Source organism: Symphalangus syndactylus, chromosome 5 (genome assembly GCF_028878055.3).
Source record: "Symphalangus syndactylus isolate Jambi chromosome 5, NHGRI_mSymSyn1-v2.1_pri, whole genome shotgun sequence".
NCBI lineage: Eukaryota > Metazoa > Chordata > Mammalia > Primates > Hylobatidae > Symphalangus > Symphalangus syndactylus.
The window spans coordinates 33,364,984-33,388,681 of NC_072427.2; the positions used below are offsets into that span (position 1 = coordinate 33,364,984).

A 23,698-nucleotide genomic window follows, 5' to 3' on the forward strand; every position below is an offset into this window, starting at 1 on the left:
CAATTGACTATTTCTGAGTTGGCTATTTGATCTTGGGTAACTACAGAAGCAAAATCCCTAAAATAAACCAGATATAACCAACTTTATCCCCAAAGATATATGAAAAATCTGAGGGGCCCACATATTTTCCTGTTTCTGAAGGAGCCAACATTTTCTCATAAAACTCACTGCTTATCATCTTTTTAAAGCCTCAAAGGCTGAGATCCAACGGATATGGGATGTTCTGTGCATCCTGTAACAATTTCCTGCAGACTATCCAAAATTCTTTACAATGGAAATTCATTTGAATAACTAACCAACAACTGCAAATTACTTGGGTACTATTAAGCAAATCATACTAAACCATTTATTCTCAACTACCGTGTTGCAAACTGCAACAAATGAAAGATCAGAGATAGTATAGAGCAACCTCTAACAGTAGCAGTGATAGGCATTTATAAGTCTTTAATGTGGTTTAAAAGTACAACAATATAGTTAAGAACTACCTTCCCTGGTACAGAATACTAGGTCATTCTGAGACCAGAATAACAAAATATGATACAAAGAGGTAGTATGATGTTAAGTTTCAGGTAGAAAGAAATGAAAAATTGAGTGAGTTATTTCACCTCATTGAGCCTTATCTTCCTCCTTTATAAAAAAAAAAAAAGGGCAATTTCTTCTCCACTTGTTTTAGACAGTAAGTTGAAGTGCTTTGAAGAGGAAAAGTGATAAAATCCCATAATTACAGATCCAAATAAGAGTAAATTAAATTGTCCTAAAACCTGGACTTGGCCAGAGTATCAATGACAAACCATCTTCAACTTTGGGACCTTCTTTAAGAAAACTCTCCCTTCATCCCTATATAACAGTATCAGCTTTAAGAGTGAGCTAAAATGAAAGTAATGTAAAGGAGTTTTGAGGTTAGCTAAAAATGACTTTTAAAGTATTTTCTTTAAAAAACGTGGCATTCAAAGAGCTATTGAGCATTTTTGTATCACTGTTACAACACAATTTAAATTCAATATCTGAGATGCAGAAATTGGAAAGCTTTCAGAAAATGCTCTGAAAGCTTCATTAACCAAGTTAAATGTTGGGGGAATGGGCTCATTCACAGTTCCCTGCAAAGAAACAACCAAATTTTGACACTTTATATTACGTGGGAACAGTGAATAAGGCACATAATACAGGTGGCCATTAGCCACCTTTAGTCATTTTTTAACTATAAAAATAAACATAAGTAACTAATGGAATAACAAAATAAAAGTTTATTTTATTAGAATTAGGAATGTTCTTTCCCTCTGGGCAACCTGAACAGTCCAGTTACAATGAAATCTAAGAACAGTTATTTCCACAGCACAGGGTGCTCTATGCACAAAATTACAGGGTTAGGAGCATTTAATCAATTTACCACTCTGATTGTCTCACCAACCCACCCCATCCCATCCCCCAAATGCTCTATTACCGGGGTTTGTAGCTAAAATAATTTGTTACATTAACTCCTTTTCCCTCTTCTACTAAATTTCAGTTCCTAATCATGGTTGAACCACTTTATTACACAGCAGATTCAACCATTTCAAATGAAGTCAGCCAGTCTTGGATCTGTTGTATATGTGTGTATCTATACACATGTGTATCTAATATATTTATTTAAACACACATAAAACACATACAATCTGGGTTGTGGAAAATTACAGATAATTTAGTCTGATACTATATGCTACTCAATTTTACCACTGTGGTTTGTGTCCTGAGCTTTGGATCAAAATTTTATTTTAAATCACTGAAAGTCCATCTGCTGCTGAATGAATTGTTCAAATGAAGCATGCACTTTTCAAAAGGCAACGAAACTGACCTCAAGACATGGAGACCTTGGTGCTTACCGTGAATAGATCCCTCAGATAAGACTTATGTAGGTGAAATAGGGAAGCTGTCATGGCTTGCCTATCCCAGCTGGGGGCACTGAATCTACTAACAACATAAGCAATTCACTCTGGGAATTCTGTCAAATATGGTGGTATCTGTTAAAAGCTTGGAAGTAGAAAAGGGCCAGTTCATCCTGATCATACAAATTAGGGAATGCACCCACAACTGCAATACCCTCAGGCAGTATGCCAACATTGAAATAGAATGCATCTCTAAAAAGCACTGTTCCTCCATGGGTGAAGACTGGTATTATGAAGTGCACACACAATTTTTGGGTATTTGTTGCAACAGGAACACGTGGGTTTATGACACTCAAACCTAGACACTGCAAAGTTTACTGGTAAGATTTTTTAAACACCACACATACACAAAGCATTTTAAAGGAGCCACATATATCTATATAGCAACTCTGACTGCTTTTCAAAGTTACCAGGGAAAGGAACTTACTCAGGCTTTCTTTAAAAAAACTCCTTAGTTTTAATGTATGTCTTTTTAAGATTGATGCTGTTATTTGAAGTAAAATAATGTCATATGGATAATGGGGGGAAGAGGGGAGGGAGACAAGAAAATGGAAGAAGCAGACACTGAGTTCAGATTTGCACCTGAGGTGGCAAGGGAGGGAAGGAGAAAAGGTACAGGTAAAGTTGATCCTAAAGCGACAAGTGGTTTAAGGAAGCAGCATTTATACTCAGCAAACATTCACTGATTTTTTATGGGAAAAGAACAGTTGCCAGTACATCTCCTGTAACAACCTTTTCTAAAAGGAAAAGTAGGGTTGATTCAGCAAAGCCTAACTTAGGCAAAAGGCCAGAGGAAAGTGAACCTACTTCCCAATGGAGTAATAGGATGTACAGTGTAAGAGCAGACAAAGCTGCCTCACAAATGGTAAACACTCCCTAGGCACAAGACATTTAAAGGAAGACGAAGAGGTCCTCAGCCTCAACTGGTATTTCATATTTAGACCTCTTAATCTAGTTGCCTAGTTCACTCTGCACTCCTGTATAAAACTGACAGATTTACGGATGCTGCCCTATTGAAAAATACCACAGCCAGAATGGCCTAAACAGGTATATAGTTAATACAACCGCCACCATCCTTTCCTTTTAACATAGCTCTTAGTAGGAATTTCATAAAGATGGACATCACAGCTAAAATGCATTATTAATTCTCCTATCTGCTGACAATAAAAAAGCAGCAAACTCAGTGATTTCTATTTAAATGCACTAGATGGGAATATCATGTTCTAGGGGTGTTTGCCTTCAAACCAAACCCACAGCAACACACACAAGCAATTTCAGTATCCGCCATTTTAAATTCACAATCTGAGACTAAATGAATGGCTATTTATATTTAAAGCAAAACATTCTCTTTGACACCCTAATGGAGAAGGGGTGAACAGATGAGCCATAACTAAAATCTGAGAAGCAGCAATTAAGGGAAAACCGAAAAGTAAATGAAATTGTAAAATGCTTCCATTGGATGCGACAGGGAACTTAAGAATGCCTACAGCTGTGTGCATAACATGGGCACCCAAAGGCTTGGGTAGAGGCATGATGCCATGGAGGGGGATTAGGTTGGGACAGGTTAATTCATGAGCTGTAGCAACAAAACTCCCTGCTGTAGCCCTTAATCAGGTTGTGGCATTAGTCAGAGCTTGACCTCCCTTGTCCCTGATCAAGAGCAGGAATTCAAGGCATGAGGCCCATGGCCAGCAACAGACATACCAACACCAGAAAGGGCAAAATAACCTTAGGAAAGTGAAAGGGCTCTAGATAGGTCTTCTAGAGGTGCTAAACCAACACACCTTTATCCCAACCCCAACCCGGGAAAGATAAGCAAACTGAAAGAAAATGCACAGCAAATAGACATAATCTTGAAGATTTTTAAAGAATAAATATTTTTTTGTAATTAAACATTATGCAAACACGTGCCACGCTTGCTTTGTCCATGCATATGCGCTATATACAATTTTGAAAAATACTGTGTTGTCCTCTTGTTTTAAAAGTCATATACAAAGTTTTTATGTTTTTTGTTTGTTGAATCCTCTTGCTGCCTACCCCTTCCCCATCCCAAGATTTTCTTTACAAGGAACTAAGCATCATTCACTCATGACCTTGGGGTATGAGAGAAAGAGAGTCAGCCTGTGTGTGGGTGTATCTGTATGTGTAGGGGAGGAAGGGGAAGAGGTCCTTTACCAAAGTACAACAAAATGGCTGGTTTGAACATGAAAAGCAGTGTCAAGGAGCTGTTTGAAATTTTAACTGTACTACACTCAGGAAAAGGAAAAGAAAAAGAAAAAAGGAGTCAGCTTTGAGAATGAAGCTACGTTACAAGTTAAAGTTGGAGGGCTTTTAGTGTGTCTGTCACACTTTTGTTGGCGGCCTAGAATACTGTTGTACAATGGTTTATCTACCTTTTTATTACAATATAATTTACTTAAACTTTCCGTTAACAAAACAATTCTGGTACTACAGACCAGTGGTGTCAGAATAGGCTTAGTGCCTCCTTGTTTGTGTTTGTTTTGTTTTAATTGCATGAGCACTCTAGATGGTAAAGTTTTCAGAGTTCATTTTATGCAGGGCCATTCTCAGTCCTCAATGTACTCCCACAGATCTTTTTCATAGCCTTCATGCACATGCTGTAACAAAACCCTTCGTCGACTCTCACAGTATCTGTAATCAAAGAGAAAAAAAAAAACTTGTTGTCAGCCTCAAATAATAAAAAAAGAGGCATTTACTTATTTTTAAGGCATCCCTATAGTTTATCCAGACTCGGAACCAAGCACCTATTTTTTATTTTAATAGGCACACGTTCAGGTCTAGATGTACAGACACATCAAACTGCTTCTAATATTAAAATGGTATTTTCTGAAAGCCATGATTCCATGGGAATTAATTTTAAAGCAAAAAAATGTTACAAGTTCTGATGGACCTTAGAAATAGTAATTCAATCCCACAGTTCTGCAGATAAACAGGTTCAGAAATAATTTCATGGGTTCTTTATTCACGTCCTTAAAATCTTTGTCAACTGTAAAAGTACTTTAAACACAATATGGTAGTTAAAATTGGCTAGGGGAAGGGAAGATATTGGTTAGGACTAAATCTCCAAGTCTTCCAGACTCCCCAAGTTTCCTACTACTTTCAAAAGACACTAGCATTTGTCACTTTGGGAGAAAGAGCTTCATGTTGAGAAATAAAACATTTTGCATCTCTAGCTTAAGAGGCGGCACATCTTGAAAAATCGACTCCTAGGACAAGTATCTCCTTAGATTAAAAAATTATTTTATATATATATATATATATATATATATAAAATAATTACTCTAAAAAGTAAGTTTCCATAGCTCATTTGTGAATAGCCATGACCCATACATAGGATTCTCAGGCTAAGACCAACATTCAATTCTCACTCTCATCCTAAAGGCCACTTGGCCTTTTTAGGTTCTTTCTTCCTTGCAAGGTAGCAACTAAATAATTGAATAGAAGCAGAATTAGCCAGTAGAATAAATGGCTGAATTCCTCCTCTATGTATGCTTCACCAGTACTACTACCTGCAATTTAGTGCCCAACGGACAGAAGCAATCTGTGAGAAACATGGCAACAGCTCAGTTGCTGGATATGCTAAACCCAGTTTCAGTATCACTGAACTTTACCACTAAGGATCATCACTGGTAGAAAGTTTTATTCAACAGCTTAAAAAAAAATTACCTGTACTTGTCTTGTACTTTCTGCTTTATATCCTGCAGAGAATCTTGGGAAATATCTCGTTCAAGGTAGCCCGAGAGCACCTCTGTGGCATTCTCTAGATCTGCTTGGTTATTCTGTAAGAAGAATAAAAGTAAATTTTGGCTTCAAAACAAAGCTAAAAGATAAACCATTTTCACTGTTTTGTTGACTACAGATTACTCTCAACACTCATTCCGTAACTTTCATAGGTAGTTTAACTGCACCTGTAAAGCTCTATGGCTTTCATCTCTAATAACTTGTTTGTTCTTTTCCAGAACAATTTTTTAAATGTTAAAAGAACGAAAGATTTCACCCATTACTTTTGGAAGAATACTGAAGACCATTTGAAAGGATTTAAAATGTCTTTTGGAATCTTTTCGTTCTGAGAGCTGCTCTTTGCTGAAAACTCAAAGGGAAACGAGAAAAAACAGAAACCTATTATTGCTTACATCTGGCTATACTTATTTCTTCTAAGAGAACACTGTATGGAAGATTCAAATTGTATCATCCTTTACCACTATGGCTAGTTTTGTACCTGTTACCCAACTGAAGTCCCATCTGCTAGTCAGTCTTATTGTCTAGTCATATATAGATATCAATGTTTTATGCATCAATTTTAAATGAGCATCTTTACTTGAGAAAACCTTTACTGCTAAAAGCTGGCTTTTTAGTCATTACTTCTCCACTAAAGATAACCACCACATTAACTTCTAATATTGCAGGGTTAGTTTAGCCTGAATAAAGGCTTTTACTGAGAACTTAGGATGTTCCAGGTGCTGTATAGCAATTAACACAAATTGTCTCACATAAAACACAAATTGTCTCACTTAAACCTCGTAACAACCTAGAAAAGTACTATCCTCACTTTAAAATGGAGAAATAAGAGGTTAAGGAATTTGCTCCAAATCAACAGAACTAAAATATAATGAAGTAAAGATTAAAATCTAGGGCTGACTCCAGAACCTGCATACCTAATCACTAGCTGGCTAAACCACATCAATCTGAATATAATTTAGGACAAGAAATAGGAATTTCTTGTATCTTTGTAATAAATACATTCGTCTACCTACATGTTCTGAACAAACAAGAACCCTGAAAACTCTGTATCTTATATATGAAAGATCAGGTAGTCCTATGATACAAGGTGGGCTTTTTCCTCACCCAGAACTACTCCTACCTCAAAGATAATGGACTGGTTATTCTTTTTGAGGTAGAAAGCGAAGACATAAGTGTACATGAGTGTGGCACGACACTGGCAGAGGACATCAACTGCTTTCTTCAGGAACTGCACCTCAATCCAGGACATGTTGTGCTGTTGCATCTCCTCCATTTTCTGTTTCACCTGAGCATATAGTTTGTGCTCAAAGCGCAGGCTCTGCATGTGGTTCATATAGCGATTACAGTAGAACAGGTACCTCTGCAGGGCTGCCCTAGATCGCTGTCCCATTAAGAAAAATTGGGTGATATAATTATAACACATAAACTGTACATAAAAGCTGATTATCAAATTAAAACCATAATGAGGTATCACTTCACACCTGTTAGAATGGTTTTTATCAAAAAGATGAAAGATAAGTCTTGGTAAAGATAAAGAAAGAAGGAAACTCTTGATACATTGTTGACAGGAATGTAAATTATTATAGCCATTATGGAAAATGGTATGGGGAGGTTCCTCAAAAAACTGAAAACAAAACTACCACAGAATCCAGCAATCCCACTACTGTGTATATATGAAAAGGAACTGAAATCAATATGTCAAAGTTATCTCTATACTCTCACATTCACTGCAGCATTACTCACAATAGCCAAGACATGGAATCCATGTAAGCGTCCATCAATGGATGAACACAGAAAGAAAACGTCATATATGTTACACACACACACGAGTACTCAGCCTCAAAAAAGGAATTCTGTTGTGACAACATGGATGAACCTGGAGGACATTACACTAAGTGAAATAAGCCAGGCACAGAAAAGAAATACTACATGATCTCGCTTATATGTAGAAACTAAAAAAGTGAACTCGTAGACATACAGAGTATAATGACGGTTACCAGAGGCTTGGGGGGATAAAGGGGTAGGAAGGGGGGAACGGGGAGTTGGTGACCAAAGAGTACAAGGTTTCAGATAGACTGGATGAGTAAGTTTTGAGATTTATTGCACAGCAGGGTGAATATAGTCAATAATAATATATATTTCAAAATAACTAAGTATCATTTCAAATGTCTCACCATAAAAATGTTAAGGCAAGGCAATACAACAATTAGTTTGATTTAATCACTGCATTGTTTACATATTTCAAAACATTCCACTGTACTCCATAAATGTGTATAATTATGATTTGTCCATTAAAAATATTAATAGCTTAAAAAGCTGATTTACTGATGAAACAGTACTGTGATCTAGGCTAAAATTAGGAATAGACATCTACTGCTACTTTTGTTATTTAATACTCTTGAAAAATGTCCTATTAATTGTACTTTCCAATACAGTAGCCACAAGCCACACCTGACTACTTAAAATTCAATTTAAGAAACTAAAAATTCAGTTCCTCATTGCTCAATAGTCACATGTGGTTAGTGACTACCAAATTAGACACTGGTGATAAAGAACATTTACATCATTACAAAAATGTTCTATTGGATGGCACTGTTCTACAGTATGCAACAAGATGTAAAACAAGCAAAAAGCAGAGATATTTTTAAGTAGAAAACTACAGCAGCAACTAGATACTGTGTAACTCCTGATATAATACAATAGAAAGTATAATCGATTAAGTATTCTGGGTTCCCCCCCCAACCACTGAATCTGAATTTGATCAAGTTTCTTGAATTAATCACCAGTTTCAGAAAACGCAGGGATAGAAGAACCTATTAAATGACACCATGCAGTTGCAACCAGCAAAATCCGTAATGTGGGAAACTCTACAGGACAACATGATCTAGTTTCTTCAACAAAGAAAAAAAAGCAAGGAGGGGGGAAGAGAAGGAACAACAGGTAGAGGAGACTCAAGAGATATCAATTAAATCCAATTTGTGGACCTATATGGATCCCAATTTAAACCAACTATAAAAGAAAATTTAAGATAGGCCAGGTGTGGTGGCTCATGCCTGTAATGCTAGCACTTTGGGAGGCTGAGGCGGGTGGATTGCCTGAGCTCAGGAGTTTGAGCCAGCCTGGGCAACACAGTGAAACCCTGTATCTACTAAAATACAAAAAATTAGCTGGGCGTAGCGGCATGTGCCTGTAATCTCAGTTACTTGGGAGGCTGAGGCAGGAGAATTGCCGAGTCGCACCACTGCACTCCAGCCTGGGCGACAGAGCGAGACTCCGTCTCAAAAAAAAAAAAAAAAAAAAAAAACACCAAAAAACAAAAAAAAAAAAATTAATTGGGGATATTTGAACAATAGATAGTTGATAACAACAGAGTATTGCTTTAAAACATAGACAGTTGACCCCTGAACAACACAGGATTAAACTGTAAGTCCACTTATATGTGGATTTTTTTCAATAAATATATCGAAATATTTTTTGGAGGTTTGCCAACAATTTGAAAACACTTGCAGACAAACCAAAATTAAGAAAAAGAGTTGTCATGAATGCATAAGACATATGTAGCCTATCTTATTTACTACCATAAAATATACATAAATCTATTAATAAAAAAGTTGAGATTTATCAAAACTTACGCACACAACTCTTACAGACTGTATATGGTACCATTCACATTGAGAGAAATGTAAACAAACGTAAAGATGCACATGGTAGTCTGGAAAGGACTGTCAATGCTATCGAAGAGAACCCCAACAGAACATCACAGAAGTCTGGAAGGAAAGCACCACTGAAGACGTCATCGTTGTTATAGAAAAAACCGTGGCATCATCAAGCCTGAAACAATAAACTCCTGGTAGAGAAAACTGTGTCCAGATGTTGCACATGACTTCGCAGTATCTACAACAGAGCCCATCAAGGAAATCATGAAAGAGACTGTGGATATGGCAAAGAAAAGGTGGAAGGCGATGGGTTAGCTAACAGACACCATACCAGAGGAATTAAAAGACCACTTGATGGAGATGAGCTGCTTCCAAACCAGTGCCAGATGATGAGGAAGAAGATGCTAAAGAAGCAGTGCCAGAAAATAAATTGACATTAGACAATTTGGCAGAAGGGTTCTGATTACTTAGGACTGCTTTGGACTTCTTTTATGAATGGACCCTTCTATTATACCAACACTGAAACTAAAGCAAATGGAAGGAGGATTGTTACTATACAGAAACACTTTTAGAGAAACAAAAATGCGAAACAGTTCATAAGGTTTTCCTGTAAAGTTACACCAAGTGTGCCTGCATCTCCTGAATCCCGTTCGACTTCCTCTACCTCTGCCACCTGAGATATAGCAAAACCAATCCCTCCTGTATTTTCTTCCTCAGCCTATTCAGCATGAAGACCTTTATGATGATCCGCTTTTTTTTTTTTTTTTTTTTTTTTTTTGAGATGGAGTCTCGCTCTGTTGCACAGGCTAGAGTGCAGTGGTGAGATTTCGGCTCTCCGCCACCTCCGCTTCCTGGGTTCAAGCAATTCTCCTGCCTCATCTTCCCGAGTAGATTGGATTACAGGTGCCTGCCACCATGCCCAGCTAATTTTTGTATTTTTAGTAGAGATGGGGTTTCACCATGTTGGCCAGGCTGGTCTCAAACTCTCAACCTCAGGCGATCTGCCCACCTCAGCCTCCCAAAGTGCTGGGTTTACAGGCGTGAGCCACTGGGCCCGGCTGATCCACTTCTACTTAATAAAAAGTAAACACATTTTCTCTTCTTTACAATTTTTTAAAATAACTTTTTTCCTAGCATACTTCATTGTTAAGAACACAGTATAGGCCAGCACAGTGGCTCACGCCTGTAATCCCAGCATTATGGGAGGCCGAGGTGGGTGGATCACCTGAGGTCAGGAGTTCGAGACCAGCCTGACCAACATGGTGAAACCCCGTCTCTACTAAAAATACAAAAAAATTAGCCAGGCGTGGTGGCGCATGCCTGTAATCCCAACTACTTGGGAGGCTGAGGCAGGAGAATCGCTTGAACTCGGGAGGTGGAGGTTGCAGAGAGCTGAGAACTGCCACTGGCACTCCAGCCTGAGCAACAAGAGCGAAGCTCCGTCTCAAAAAAAGAAAAAAAAAAGCACACAGTATAATAAAACATGTAACATACAAAATATGTGTTAATTGACTATATTATCCGTAAGGCTTCTGGTCAACAGTAGGCTATTAAAACAGGTAAGTTTTCGGAAAATCAAAAGTGGTATGTGGATTTTCCATTGCAGGGGTGGGGGGGTTAGTGTCCCTAACCCCTGAATTGTTCAAGAGTCAACTGTAATGGTATTACAGTTATGTAAAAAGAGTCTGTCTTTCGAGATATGTATATTGTTATCAAAGTAACAATGTATCTAGTTTAGATTTGTTTTGTATTATTACATTATAATATATAATTATTCATATAAGGCCTCTACCATTATACCATAAATCTCTAGAGGGAACGGACTTTTAAAAAGATAAAGTATTTCCAATACCTGATTTGCAGAAAATGATTAATAAATGCTTACTAAATGCAACCACTATCAAAGGGTGTTTTTTTTGTTTGTTTGTTTTTTGTTTTTTTGAGACAGAGTCTCACTCTGTCACCCAGGCTGGAGTGCAGTGGCGCAATCTCAGCTCACTGCAAGCTCCGCCTCCCTGGTTCATGCCATTCTCCTGCCTCAGCCTCTGGAGTAGCTGAACTACAGGCGCCTGCCACCACGCCCGGCTAATTTTTTGTATTTTTAGTAGAGACGGGGTTTCACCGTGTTAGCCAGGATGGTCTCCATCTCCTGACCTTGTGATCTGCCCGCCTCGGCCTCCCAAAGTGCTGGGATTACAGGCATGAGCCACCGCGCCCGGCCCCTATCAAAGGGGTTCTTAACACACATATGTTCTTTTCCTTTATCCTTACCTCCTCTTTCTCTCCCCATGTTTTAAAGCCTACATAACAGATACTACTTGGCCCTATGGTTGGTCCCTTGCTTAGAAATACTAATTCTGAGCCACATAATTAGCTAACCACATGATCCAGCATTATACAACAATGAAACACTTCAAAAAACCAACACAAGTTGGGCGCGGTGGTGCATACCTCAAGCTGCCTCTAGTTCCAGCTAATGGGGAGGTTGAGGCAGGAGGACCACTTGGGCCCAGGAGTTCAAGGCTACAGTGAGCTATGATCATGCCACTGCGAGACCCTCATCTCAATAAAAAAACAACAAAACCACAGCCATGTTACTTCAAGAGTCAGGTAAGTATCAAACCAATGCTTATGAGCAGGAAAATTATGCCAATCTGAAAATATGTGGAAAATCTGCTTGGCATTTTATCTTCCCCTAAAGTACTAATATTTTCAAGCCTGTCAAATTCCCCAAATGAAATGAAAACCCCCACTTACCATATTGACACGTATGATGTTATGGGACTTGATTTAATCTAAGAATTCTGAAACTGCTTCTCAATAAAATTCAACATGAAAAAAGAAAACCCATACCATCACTGCTAATAAGACTTTTTTTTTGAGACAGGGTCTTGCTCTGTTGCTTGGGCTAGAGTGCAGTGGCACAACCATGGCTCACTGAAGTCTTCCCAGGCTCAAGTGATCCTCTCACCTCAGCCGGCATGCACTACCATACCCGGCTAATTTTTAATAAATTTTTTGTAGAGACAGGGTTTCAGTTGTTGCCCAGTCTGATCTCAAACTCCCGTACTCAATCTTCTCCCCTCAGCATCCCAAAGTGCTAGGATTGCAGGCGTGAGCCACTGAGCCTGATCAAAACAAATTCTCCAATCAAATGCCAGAATCTGGAATGAGAAATGTAATCAGTGACCTGAAAACAGTTTGGGGAGCAGGGAAAAGACAACAAACTTGACTGCTTAGAACACGGATATATGAACTCTGGCCTGCATGACAAATCCAGCTGCCACCTGTCTTTGTAAATTAAACTGTTTTGCTTTATTTGTTGTTTTTTGTTCTGAGATAGGGTCTCTGTCATCCAGGCTAAAGAGGGGTGGCGTGATCACGGCTCACTGCAGCCTGGAACTCCTGAGCTCAAGCAATCCTCCCACCTCAGCTCCCAAATAGCTGAGACTATAGGTACACACCAACATGCATGGCTAATTTAAAAACTTTGTTTTTTTTTTTTTTTTTGTAGAGATGGGCAGTGGTGCGGGGGGGGTCTTATTATGTTGCTCAGGCTGGTCTTGAACTCCTGGCCTCAAGTGATCCTTGGCCTTGGCCTCCCAAAGCACTAAGATAACACGTTTGAGCCATCATGCCCAGCCAGTAAATAAAATTTACTTGGAACAGTTTTACCTATTCATTTAAGTCTATGGCTGCTTTTGCATTATAAGGGCAGAGGCAGAGGTGAACCATCACAACAGAGATTATGTAGTACGCAAAGCTAAAAATATATACCATCTGATTCTTCACAGAAAAAGTTTGCTGACCCTAGTCTAGAGGACAAGAAAGTTCAAATATCCACAATTGTCGGCACTGTGGTACAATATGAGTCAACAATTTTCTATAACACAGGTACATCTTTTGCAGGGCAGTCAAGGTACCATCGAGGATCTTTTGAACATGTGTCAACCTTCTAGTAATTTTTCAGACTACAACTCCCAGTAAATGCTAGGCCAAGAGCTTGGGAGTGGGGAAAGATGAGGTGGCCAGATAGGCATGCAATGGTGTGATCCTTTCAGGGAGGCGTGGCTCCCAATTAGTCAATCAACCAACCAACCAATGAAGTGATAGGAAATCTTTCTTTGTACTCCCACAGTTATAGAAGATTCCAGTTTAGTCCAACAGATGTGAAATAGAAAAATAATCTACTTTAGTATCTAGAATCTAAACATTAGACTCTGGCTGAAAAGCTATGCACATAACCCACCCTCTCTATAGATCTCAGAAAGGGATTCTACCGGCATCCAAATAAAGACCAGGTGAGGTCAAGGATAACCCACATATATTTTCTTTGTTGATAAACAGCATATCTGGCTAAATAACTACATCAGGTTAATGGAGAAAAAAAGGTGGTAAGAACATATATCCATAATATATTCTGGGCAAATCAAGTAATGCATCATAAAAATTAATGTTGGAAATATAGAAATATATAGAAAGTTAGTGGGATATGACTTAAGGGACATCATTTAAGAAAGAAAAGAAAATTGGTGGGAGAACAAGTTATCCCATGATATTTAACAGTACAGTAATAATACATTTTTAAAACCCCAACAACAGTATCTACCAAATTAACATTTACTTGAGTTTCACTGATTCTGTGGCTCTCTTGGTTTGGCTGTAGAATTGTGCAAGAGCATAAGAATTTATAGCTGGTTTTTGTTTATACATATTTAAATAACATTCTAATAAATATAATTTAAACCAATATTGGAATTTGTAGGGATTTTTTCCCCTTAAATGGACCCAAACATTGTGAAGGTCTGTGAAACATCATTTACAATTACAAAATATAATTTCCCTGTCATTTTATTATTTATTTATTTATTGAGAGACAGTCTCACTTTGGAGTACAGTGGTGAAATCTTGGCTCACTGCAACCTCCACCTCCTGGGTTCAAGCGATTCTCTTGCCTCAGCCTCCTGAGTAGCTGGGATTACAAGTGCAAGCCACCATGCCCAGCTAATTTTTGTATTTTTAGTAGAGACAGGGTTTCACCATGTTGGCCAGGCTGGTCTGGAACTCCTGATCTCAGGTGATCTGCCTGCCTCGGCCTCCCAAATTGCGGGGATTACAGGTGTGAGCCACCAAGCCTGGCCAAATTTCCCAGTCTTTTTAAAAAGGGAGACAAAACTTTCACTTCTAGCAATATGACAGACTAGGTTACATATATACTCATTTCTATATATGATATTTTTATTAAAAATACATTTTGAAGATATGTAAACGAGTAAATAAGAAACAGATGCACACCATGCTTTAGATTGTATCCTGGTTAGGAAAATCATTTGAAAAGAATATTTCTGAGACAACTGGGGAATTTCAATATGGAATGGGTGAATGTAGGAACTATTAAATTCCAGGGTTCTACAATTACAATAAAATCACCAGACTGAAAGGAATGAAAAGTGCTTTAGAATCTAATCCACACCTAGTGTTTGGATCCCTTCTATAACAGTGGGTCATTTCCCTACCTAGCAATAGGGAATTTCTCAGCTCCTGGGACACTCCATTCCAAATCAGCTCACCTATAATCATCAGAGCTTCTTGATGAACAAAAACGTTTAAAAAAAATTTAAGTAAGTAAGATATTGCCTATAAATAGCACCAGGGCCATTTAACAAATGCTGTTCACTACTGTTCTTCTTGGGGTAGGAGGGATCTTGAAAGCAAGACTCTACCAAAAGCTAAAATGTGCTATGTGACTACATTAATGAAAAAAAAATAAACTTACTATAAGAATGTTCTTGATAAATACTTTGGATAAGATTCCCTTTCTAAATGTAAATAGATATCCAATATTTACTGGAATGTCTTTCACAAATCCTTCAGAATTGAAAAGTTCTACTCAATTATTCCCTGGGCTGGGCGTGGTGGCTCACGCCTGTAATCCCAGCACTTTGGGAGGCCGAGGCCAGTGGATCACAAGGTCAGGAGTTTGAGACTAGCCTGACTACTAAAAATACAAAAATTAGCAGGGTGTGGTGGCGCGCACCTGTAATCCCAGCTACTCAGGAGGCTGAGGCAGGAGAATCACTTGAACCCAGGAGGCGGAGGTTGCAGTGAGCTGAGATCATGCCACTATACTCCAGCCTGGGCGACAAAGCGAGACACTGTCTCAAAAAAAAAAAAAAATTATTCTCTAACGAATATGAATATACAATGTGCATTCTTAGTCAACTATTGTCCTGTTATACATATACTTACCTCCTGTGCATCTCTTGCTGCCTTTGCATCATCCTCATTATAGCGGTTACAGTTGTACCTTCAAGTAAATAAAGAGGATTCCATAAAGAACAAAAAAATCAATGAAAAGGAAAAAAAAATCACAGAATTTTAACCTGGATTTATAGATTATCTAACACCAACATTATCTTTTATAACAGAGAAATTGAGATGTTAAAACACCCAGAGTTCTACTGCTATAATGACAGAATTAGCAGGCTGAAAGGAACTGTTCTAACCCTATCTAGTGTTTGAATCCTCTCTATAATAAGTTCTCTATCCAGTGATAGGAAATTCCCCACCTCCTGAGGCATTCCATTTCAAATCAGCTCACCTATCATTATTAGAAAACATTGTCCTTCTAGAATCTTTATTGACTTTTGTCTGAATTCCTAACTCAACTTCTTGAGAAAGAGATAATCTTATCTCTTAGGCCATCTGTTACTTAAGGCAAATATTTCTAATTTTCCAGGATTATTCACCTTACCTGCTCTTTTATAAACCACAGAGAACCAACAGTTGACAACCTACCATGTAACAGATGCTGTGCTATGTGCTTTGCTATTACAGTTTTTAAAACTGCATGATATACAGAATGGTGGGAAGGGGAAAACATACCCAGAGAGGTCAGCTCAGAGCGTAGATGAGTAAGACTTGCACTTCCCCTGGAGTGGTTACTATAGCTCAGTTATGGGAGCCTACATTATGGGAGCAGCTATTTCTTGAGTGCTTACTATATACCATGCACTTGGCTAAGGACTTTAAATGTACTAACACATTTAATCCCTTAAACATTTTATGAAATATGCGTTATTTTCTTCATTGAGAAGATGAAGAATAAAATTTAGAGAGGATGGGAAACATACTTAAGGTCACATAACTACAGAGTTTCAGAGCTTAAACTTTTGCCTGTCACCCAATGGAGGCTTATGCCCTTAACCAGTGAGAAAACTGCTTCATATGCTGTGTAAGATTCTTTTTTTTTTTTTGAGACAGAGTTTCGCTCTTGTTGCCCAGGCTGGAGTGCAATGGGGCGATCTTGGTTCACTGCAACCTCTACCTCCCTAGTTCAAGCGATTCTCCTGCCTCAGCCTCCCGAGTAGCTGGGATTACAGGCATGAGCCACCACGCCTGGCTAATTTTGTATTTTTAGTAGAGATGGGGTTTCTCCATGTTGGTCAGGCTGGTCTCGAAATCCCGACCTCAGGTGATCCACCCACCTCAGCCTCCCAAAGTGCTGGGATTACAGGTATGAGCCACCGTGCCTGGCCCAAGATTCTTATATTAGTTCAAGTAAGTCATCAATAAAACAAGGAAAGCAATATATATATATATGCATATTTAAAGAAAAATATGACAAAGCCTTTTAGCAAGGCTTTAAAGCATTCCACAATGTCTAATGATATGCAGGGTAAAACCACCTGCAGGTTGGGTTTTGCCAACAGCATGTGAGTTTTCAATTTCGGCCTAGAGAGGCACATTTGATAAAACAGTTAATTCTCTGAAAAAGTCATGTATTTTCACAACATTCTACCTTTGCTCATGTTGCAACTTTTGCCCTAAATGTTTTTCCTACTGCTTTTATAACTAATGAACTCTTGGTCCCCTTAAAGTTCATCTCAATTGTTATCTCCTTTATGAAATATATCTAACAAATCCCTCTATGTCTTGCATATACTTATAACATTAATCACATACTATGTGTTTATTTAGCTTGCAAGTTAGATGGTGATATCTATGAGGTAGAAATGTTATTCATAATACATGGCACATACTTATGTTAAACACATTCTTCTCTTAATTTCCCCAACCTACCAGGCAGATCCATGTGGTTCCCATGGGCCAAGACACACCCAGCAAAACTCTGCTTTACAATTCTGGTTACGACAGACCATGTGATTACAACCACCATCCTTCTCAATTGTGACATGGCATTTGGGACATTCCTATGAAGAGAAACTATAAAGTTGGTGTCAATGCTACACTAGGTTGCATTACTAACATTAAGGAAAAGCCAGTTCTAGATTTGGTTTGCTTTTAAACATATTATTTATTGTGGTTAATACATATAAAGCACTTAGAACAGTGTTGAACACTTAAGTACTATTTAAAATGAGCTGTTACCATTATTACCACTGGCTTTTAAGACATACAACAATTTAAGGACTTGTTTTTTTAAACTTAGAAACAGTCTCACTACATTGCCCAGGCTGTAGTGCAGTGGCTATTCAGAGGCCCAATCATAGGTCACTAAAGCCTTAAACTTCTGGAGTCAAGTGATCTTCCCACTTCAGCCTTCCTAGGATTTCTTTTTAAGTAGGGTTGAGAGACAAACCATTTTAAGTACTTTTAGTCATATATATAGTAATAATAGTACTATAGGAGATAAAAGCATTCTATTCATATAAATATACTATACTCTCTAGTGTCATCTAGAAATAATTGAGTACTGCCCATAACCCATGTACTGTTCTCAGTGTTTTATATGCATCAACTCATAATTCTTATAGTGGTGCTATTCCTATTACCATTTGTCAGATGAATAAACTAAGGGAGAGAAAAATTATAAAGAAGCTAGTCCAGGGTCACATAAGTCAAGTCAGGATCAAAATCCAAGCAATCTGACTTCAATGTCAGGTAACTAGGAAATCAGACCTTGACTGGTAAATTCATTTTGTGGCTACTGGATTTTCCAACTTTCTCCTACCAAATACCCATGTTTTAAATTCTTTTCATTGTACTCCTCAACAAGTATGCTATAGAGATCATGTTAGATTATTTTTTTCCAAGTCCAAATCATTTTCTTTTTCTTTTTGAGACAGGGTCTCACTGTCGGCTAGGCTGGAGTGCAGCAGTGCAATCACGGCTCACTGCAGCTTTGACCTCAAGGGCTCAAGTCATCCTCCCGCCTCAGTCTCCCAAGTAGTGGGACTACAGGTGCATGCCACCATGCTCAGCTAATTTTTTAATTTTTTGTTGAGGTGGGGTTTCACCATGTTGCCCAAGTTGGTCTCAATCTCTCAAGCTCAAGCAATCTGCCTACCTCGGCCTCCCAAGTGTTAGGATTACAGGTGTGAGCCACTGCACCTGGCCTCATTTCATATTCTTGGTTGCTAGTAAGCCAAAATTACTGCTCTGTAGGCCTATGGATTTTTTGTTTTTGCATTTGTGATTGAGGTTTGTAACTCTCCCAAGGAGGGATCACCCACTATATTAGTATTTGCACAATTTGGCCTTCTTTGTGAAACTGACTATGCTGCCCATCAATGATAGCAATTAAAAATAGGCCAATATAGCAATTTTTTAATTATATATTTCAAATCAAATTTTTGAATTCACTCACATAAGAAATTTTACATTTTTCCAAACAAGCAAATTTCAGGCATAAAATATGCTTCATTCTACATTCTACATTTCTTGGTTATAATTAACCTAATAGTACTAAACCTCCAAAATGTTAGGATATCACTGACAATATGCCTATCTGTTTAGGGAGCTAATAATCTTAAAAGCTTCTAAAACCTCAAGAGAAAAACTCTTCAGTTTTCTCTCAAAAATAATGAGCAGCTAAATTTGCTTTACAAATTGCCATTCTTCCTTGGTAATCTACAATCTAAACTAAGCCAAACATATTCAAGCCTGTACTCCCTATTTTAAACATCTTTGGGGCTTACAAGTAGGAATTTCTCTAGATGTAGAAAAAAGGCTGGGCCGGGCGCGGTGGCTCACGCCTGTAATCCTAGCACTTTGGGAGGCCGAGGCGGGTGGATCACGAGGTCAGGAGATTGAGATCACGGTGAAACCCTGTCTCTACTAAAAATACAAAAAATTAGCTCGGCGCGGTGGCGGGCGCCTGTAGTCCCAGCTACTCCGGAGGCTGAGACAGGAGAATGGCGTGAGCCCGGGAGGCGGAGCTTGCAGTGAGCCAAGATCGTGCCACTGCACTCCAGCCTGGGCGACAGAGCAAGACTCCATCTTAAAAAAAAAAAAAAAAAAAAAAAAGAAAAAAGGCTACCATTTAATTAAACAATTTAGTGAAAATATAATCGCCTTATTCTAAATATTAGTTTTTCAGAGCATATTAAAGAATTCTGGGACTTAAGGAACATTTCTTGTGGGAAAATCTTCGATTTTCAAAAGAAGAATGCTTGGCTAAGAATTTTTTTTTTTAAATAACAAAACAACTACTTTCTGACATTACAGTATATTTATAGTAAGGTTTTCTTTGATTGATGTGAGTTATGCTTATCGTGATGGTTTTGGAGAGAACAAAAAATATTAATTTCTACCATATATTCCTTAAAGACTTGGGCATTTGTTTTATGTGGCAAGATTCACTGTTTCACTACTTTCTGGGAGACAGAAATGTATATTCATGTTATATATATGTAAGTATGTAAGATGTACACTTAAACACACACAGAAAACCTGTGTCGGCCTTCATTGTTTACGCACTTCTTACTCTTATTGTCCTGTGATGAGTGAGGGAACAGTTCAAAGACAGCTTTATATACTATGGGTCAAACAACTCAGCATTCTTTAAAGCATCATCTTTACATGTACAAAATAATACTAAAAATGAATAGGCCATGAACCATCCTACCATTCATTACCCAAGTCACTCACTATGTGGATAGGATAGGATTGAATTACATAAAGGATGGATAATACAACTTTGTATTAAAAGACTAGCTGGGTACACAGTTGGCATTCAAATGCTTGCTCATTATATTAGCGATCGAGGAGAAGGGTACTCAAGATTTAAACGCTTGTAAGATATTTGTCTGGGGTTAAGAAAGTGGTTTGTGGTCATAAAGAGATTGAATTTTGAAACTAGCATCAAGAGCAATGTACTTCAAAACAAAAAATTAGAAACAAAAATGCAAATTAGCCTAATAGAACCAAGCTAGGCGGAGTAAACTCCAATACATTTGTATACTAAACGGCATCCAAGCACAAATCCCACACTTGAAAAATTATCAGCTTTTTCCTCTATAGAACACTGATTTTTTTTCCAGTAGAAGAAACCTAAGGCAGAGAACTGTGGATACTGTAGTACAGTACTCAATACTCTAAAATAAACTCAAAGAGAAAAAGGAAATAACAGGCAAACATTCTGGGAAAAAAAAAAAAAAAGAATGGAGAAAAAGATGAAACGAAGTCTGTAAGTAGGTCACCTTATTGCTTTTGCTAATGCCAAAGCACCAATCCTTATCATTTTTATTACCAAGAGTTACTGAAGGAAAACACCAACCTTTGTGTTGGCTGCAATCCAATTAGAGGTTTCACTGTCATCATCACACTTTTTAATCCATTTCTTTAACCACTGTTTGAAAATAACAACTGTTAGGATACAACAAAAGACTTTTAAAAATAGCAAATTACTTTAGCACTTAACTATAGTCAAGCTTAAATGTAAAAGGCAATGAATAAGATTATCACTAGGCTCACATCCTCTTAAGCCAGGGAAATCCCATAGCTACAATGTCCAGTATATATAAAATCAACCAAAGCAGGATTTTCCCTGGCAGAAGCTAAGTGGGGAACCTAGAGCTTGAAGAGAAGCCCAACTACAAGGTGTGTATTCCCCTAATTACAAAGCCTGACAAAGAGGTGCCTTAGCCATGGTTATCCTAATAATAATCAGGAGCTGACTTGACTTATCCTAAGGAATTACCTCTGAATACATGTAATGATCATCCAAAATTAAAAGGATTAAAAAAAATCTACCAATAGATACATAACAAAATCATCAGCTATGATTTTTAGTCACTAAGTCTTAGAAGTGTGCCATTACATTATTTAAAAATTGAAATGTCAGACAAACTCACCTTACATTTAACAGGATCATGCCAATTTTCTCCACAGTTAAAGCTGTTAAGTAACACAAAGAGTTAATAGAATTAAGGCCTACCTACTCTAAGTAAGTAAATAAGCCAATCATTTCATGCCTTATAGTTCCACAGTATTGTCACTAGTTTCTAGTGACTGGCAAATACAAGGAGAGAACTGCTTTACACAGTATTGTCACTAGTTTCTAGTGACTGGCAAATACAAGGAGAAAACTGCTTTACAGTTAATTACCTAGAATTTAGTAGAAGAACTAGCACATAGTGGGTACTCAGTATGTGTGAAATGACAAATGACTATAAGCATGAAGACACGCTTTGACGACAATTCCATAATAATTGTTGCTAAGGTGCCTCAGACTATATTGAGAAGTTTCAACCCATGCTTCATCAGTGCATTTTTAATCTTTTACTTAACACCCTAAATGAAGAATAAAAGGCTGACTTTGTAGGTTACTTATATAATTTAGTACTAATACACAGTAAACAATATATAGGAAGCAAATAGGTCACATCTTTGCATTATTTAAACAAATGAACCTCAGCCCTGTAGAGGGAAATGGTACTGGGCAAGGTATAAAACAGACTAAATACTTACTAAACACGTATTAATCGGTAATTCACTTTTGTTTTCTAAGCTCATGACATACACATTTGTAAAAGAAGTATAATTAACAAACACAAATGCTTAAGAAAAAATAATAACATGACAGATTAATTAGCTAAGTAATTTACAAATGGCAAAAAGTCCTTTGCTAAAGACAGAAACAAACTACTATTGATTTAAATCAGGTTAAGATAAATGGTTATTTCTGAAAAGAAAGATGGGGAATGGGAAGGAGCAGAGAACCAAGGAGCTTCAAATGTATGTGTCATGTTTTATCTCTTAATGAAGAAAAACAAAATACTAATTTTGATTTAGCTGGATTGTAGCTATATAGGTATTCACTGCTGTATTCTCTATACTTTTATGTTTGAAATGTGTCACACTAAAAATACATTGGAAAGTAGGTATTATCCACTTTTCTCTAAAATAACAATGCATATTTCATCTTTATCAAAACAGTATGTATTTTACACATATTTAATCTCTGTGAGCTTACCTGCTCTTTTTGGAAATATTTATTATTAATGATGTGTTAAGTGTAATTCTATAGATGTTTGGAGGAAAAAAAGAAAGGTATGGAATACCAATAAAATATTTCCCCCTCCAAACCCCCACCCCACCCACACACACACAAAAAATATCTGGCTGGCCATGGTGCTTCTCACCTGTAATCCCAGCACTTAGGGAGGGCCGAGGCAGGTGGATTACTTGAGGCCAGGAGTTCAAGACCAGCCTGGCCAACAAGGTGAAATGCTGTCTCTATTAAAAATAAATAAATAAATAAATAAATAAATAAATAAATAAATAAATAAAAATTAGCCAGGCGTGGTGGCACATGCCTGTAATCCCAGCTACTCAAGAGGCACAAGAATCACTTGAACCTGGGAAGCAAAGGTTACAGTGCGAGATCGTGCCACTGCACTCCAGCCTGGGTGATGGAGTGAGACCCTCTCTCAAAACAAAACAAAACAAAAAATCTATCTGCTGGGTTTAGAGCCCCTTGACTTGATTGGCTTCTTACTCAAGACCCTCAAAGGAACAGAAAATCATCTTAACTTCTAGCAGGATATAAATGTTTGTGTCCCCCTAAAATGTGTATGCTAAAACTTAATAACCAATGTGACAGTATTAGGATGTGGAGCCTTTAGGAGGTGAATGGAATTGGCATCCTTTTTAAAAAAAAAAAAAAAGGGCCCAGAGAGCTGCCTTGTCCTTTCCACCATATGAGGACGCAGCAAGTAGGCACCATCTATGAACCAGAAAAGCGGGCCCTCGCCAGACAACAAATCTTTTGGCACCTTGATCTTGGACTTCTCACCCTTAAGAACTGTAAGAAATAAATTTACGTTGTTTAGAAGCCGCCCAGTTTATGGTCTTTTGTTATAACAGCCTGAACATTAAGACAGAAAATGGTACCAAGAAGTGAGGGTGCTGTTCTAACAAAGCCAAAAATGTGAAAGCCGATTTGAAACTAGGTAGTTAAGTAGAAGCTGGAAGAGCTTGGAAGTGCAAGCTAGAAAAAGCCTAGATCACCGTGAATGAACTGAATTGTTAAGGGTAATTCTGGTCAGGATTCAGAAAGACAGAAGTGCGGGGAATGCCTCTATCGTAGAGAAAACCTAAATATATGGCCAT

The 23,698-nt window shown here is 37.8% G+C and overlaps 1 protein-coding gene across 1 annotated transcript in view; it reads right to left on the reverse strand.

The window, feature by feature from the left end:
* Positions 1-1,229: 1,229 nt before the first annotated feature.
* ARIH1 (ariadne RBR E3 ubiquitin protein ligase 1) overlaps positions 1,230-23,698 on the reverse strand; it is a 114,744-nt gene continuing 92,275 nt past the window's right edge. Inside the window, exons 8-14 of the mRNA XM_055277902.2 lie at positions 21,439-21,481; positions 20,862-20,933; positions 17,423-17,553; positions 15,590-15,647; positions 6,805-7,065; positions 5,610-5,722; positions 1,230-4,574 (exon numbers count right to left, since the gene is read on the reverse strand). Of these exons, the coding sequence (XP_055133877.1) occupies positions 4,490-4,574; positions 5,610-5,722; positions 6,805-7,065; positions 15,590-15,647; positions 17,423-17,553; positions 20,862-20,933; positions 21,439-21,481 (763 nt within the window). The 3' untranslated portion in view covers positions 1,230-4,489. The remainder of the gene's footprint in view (positions 4,575-5,609; positions 5,723-6,804; positions 7,066-15,589; positions 15,648-17,422; positions 17,554-20,861; positions 20,934-21,438; positions 21,482-23,698) is intronic.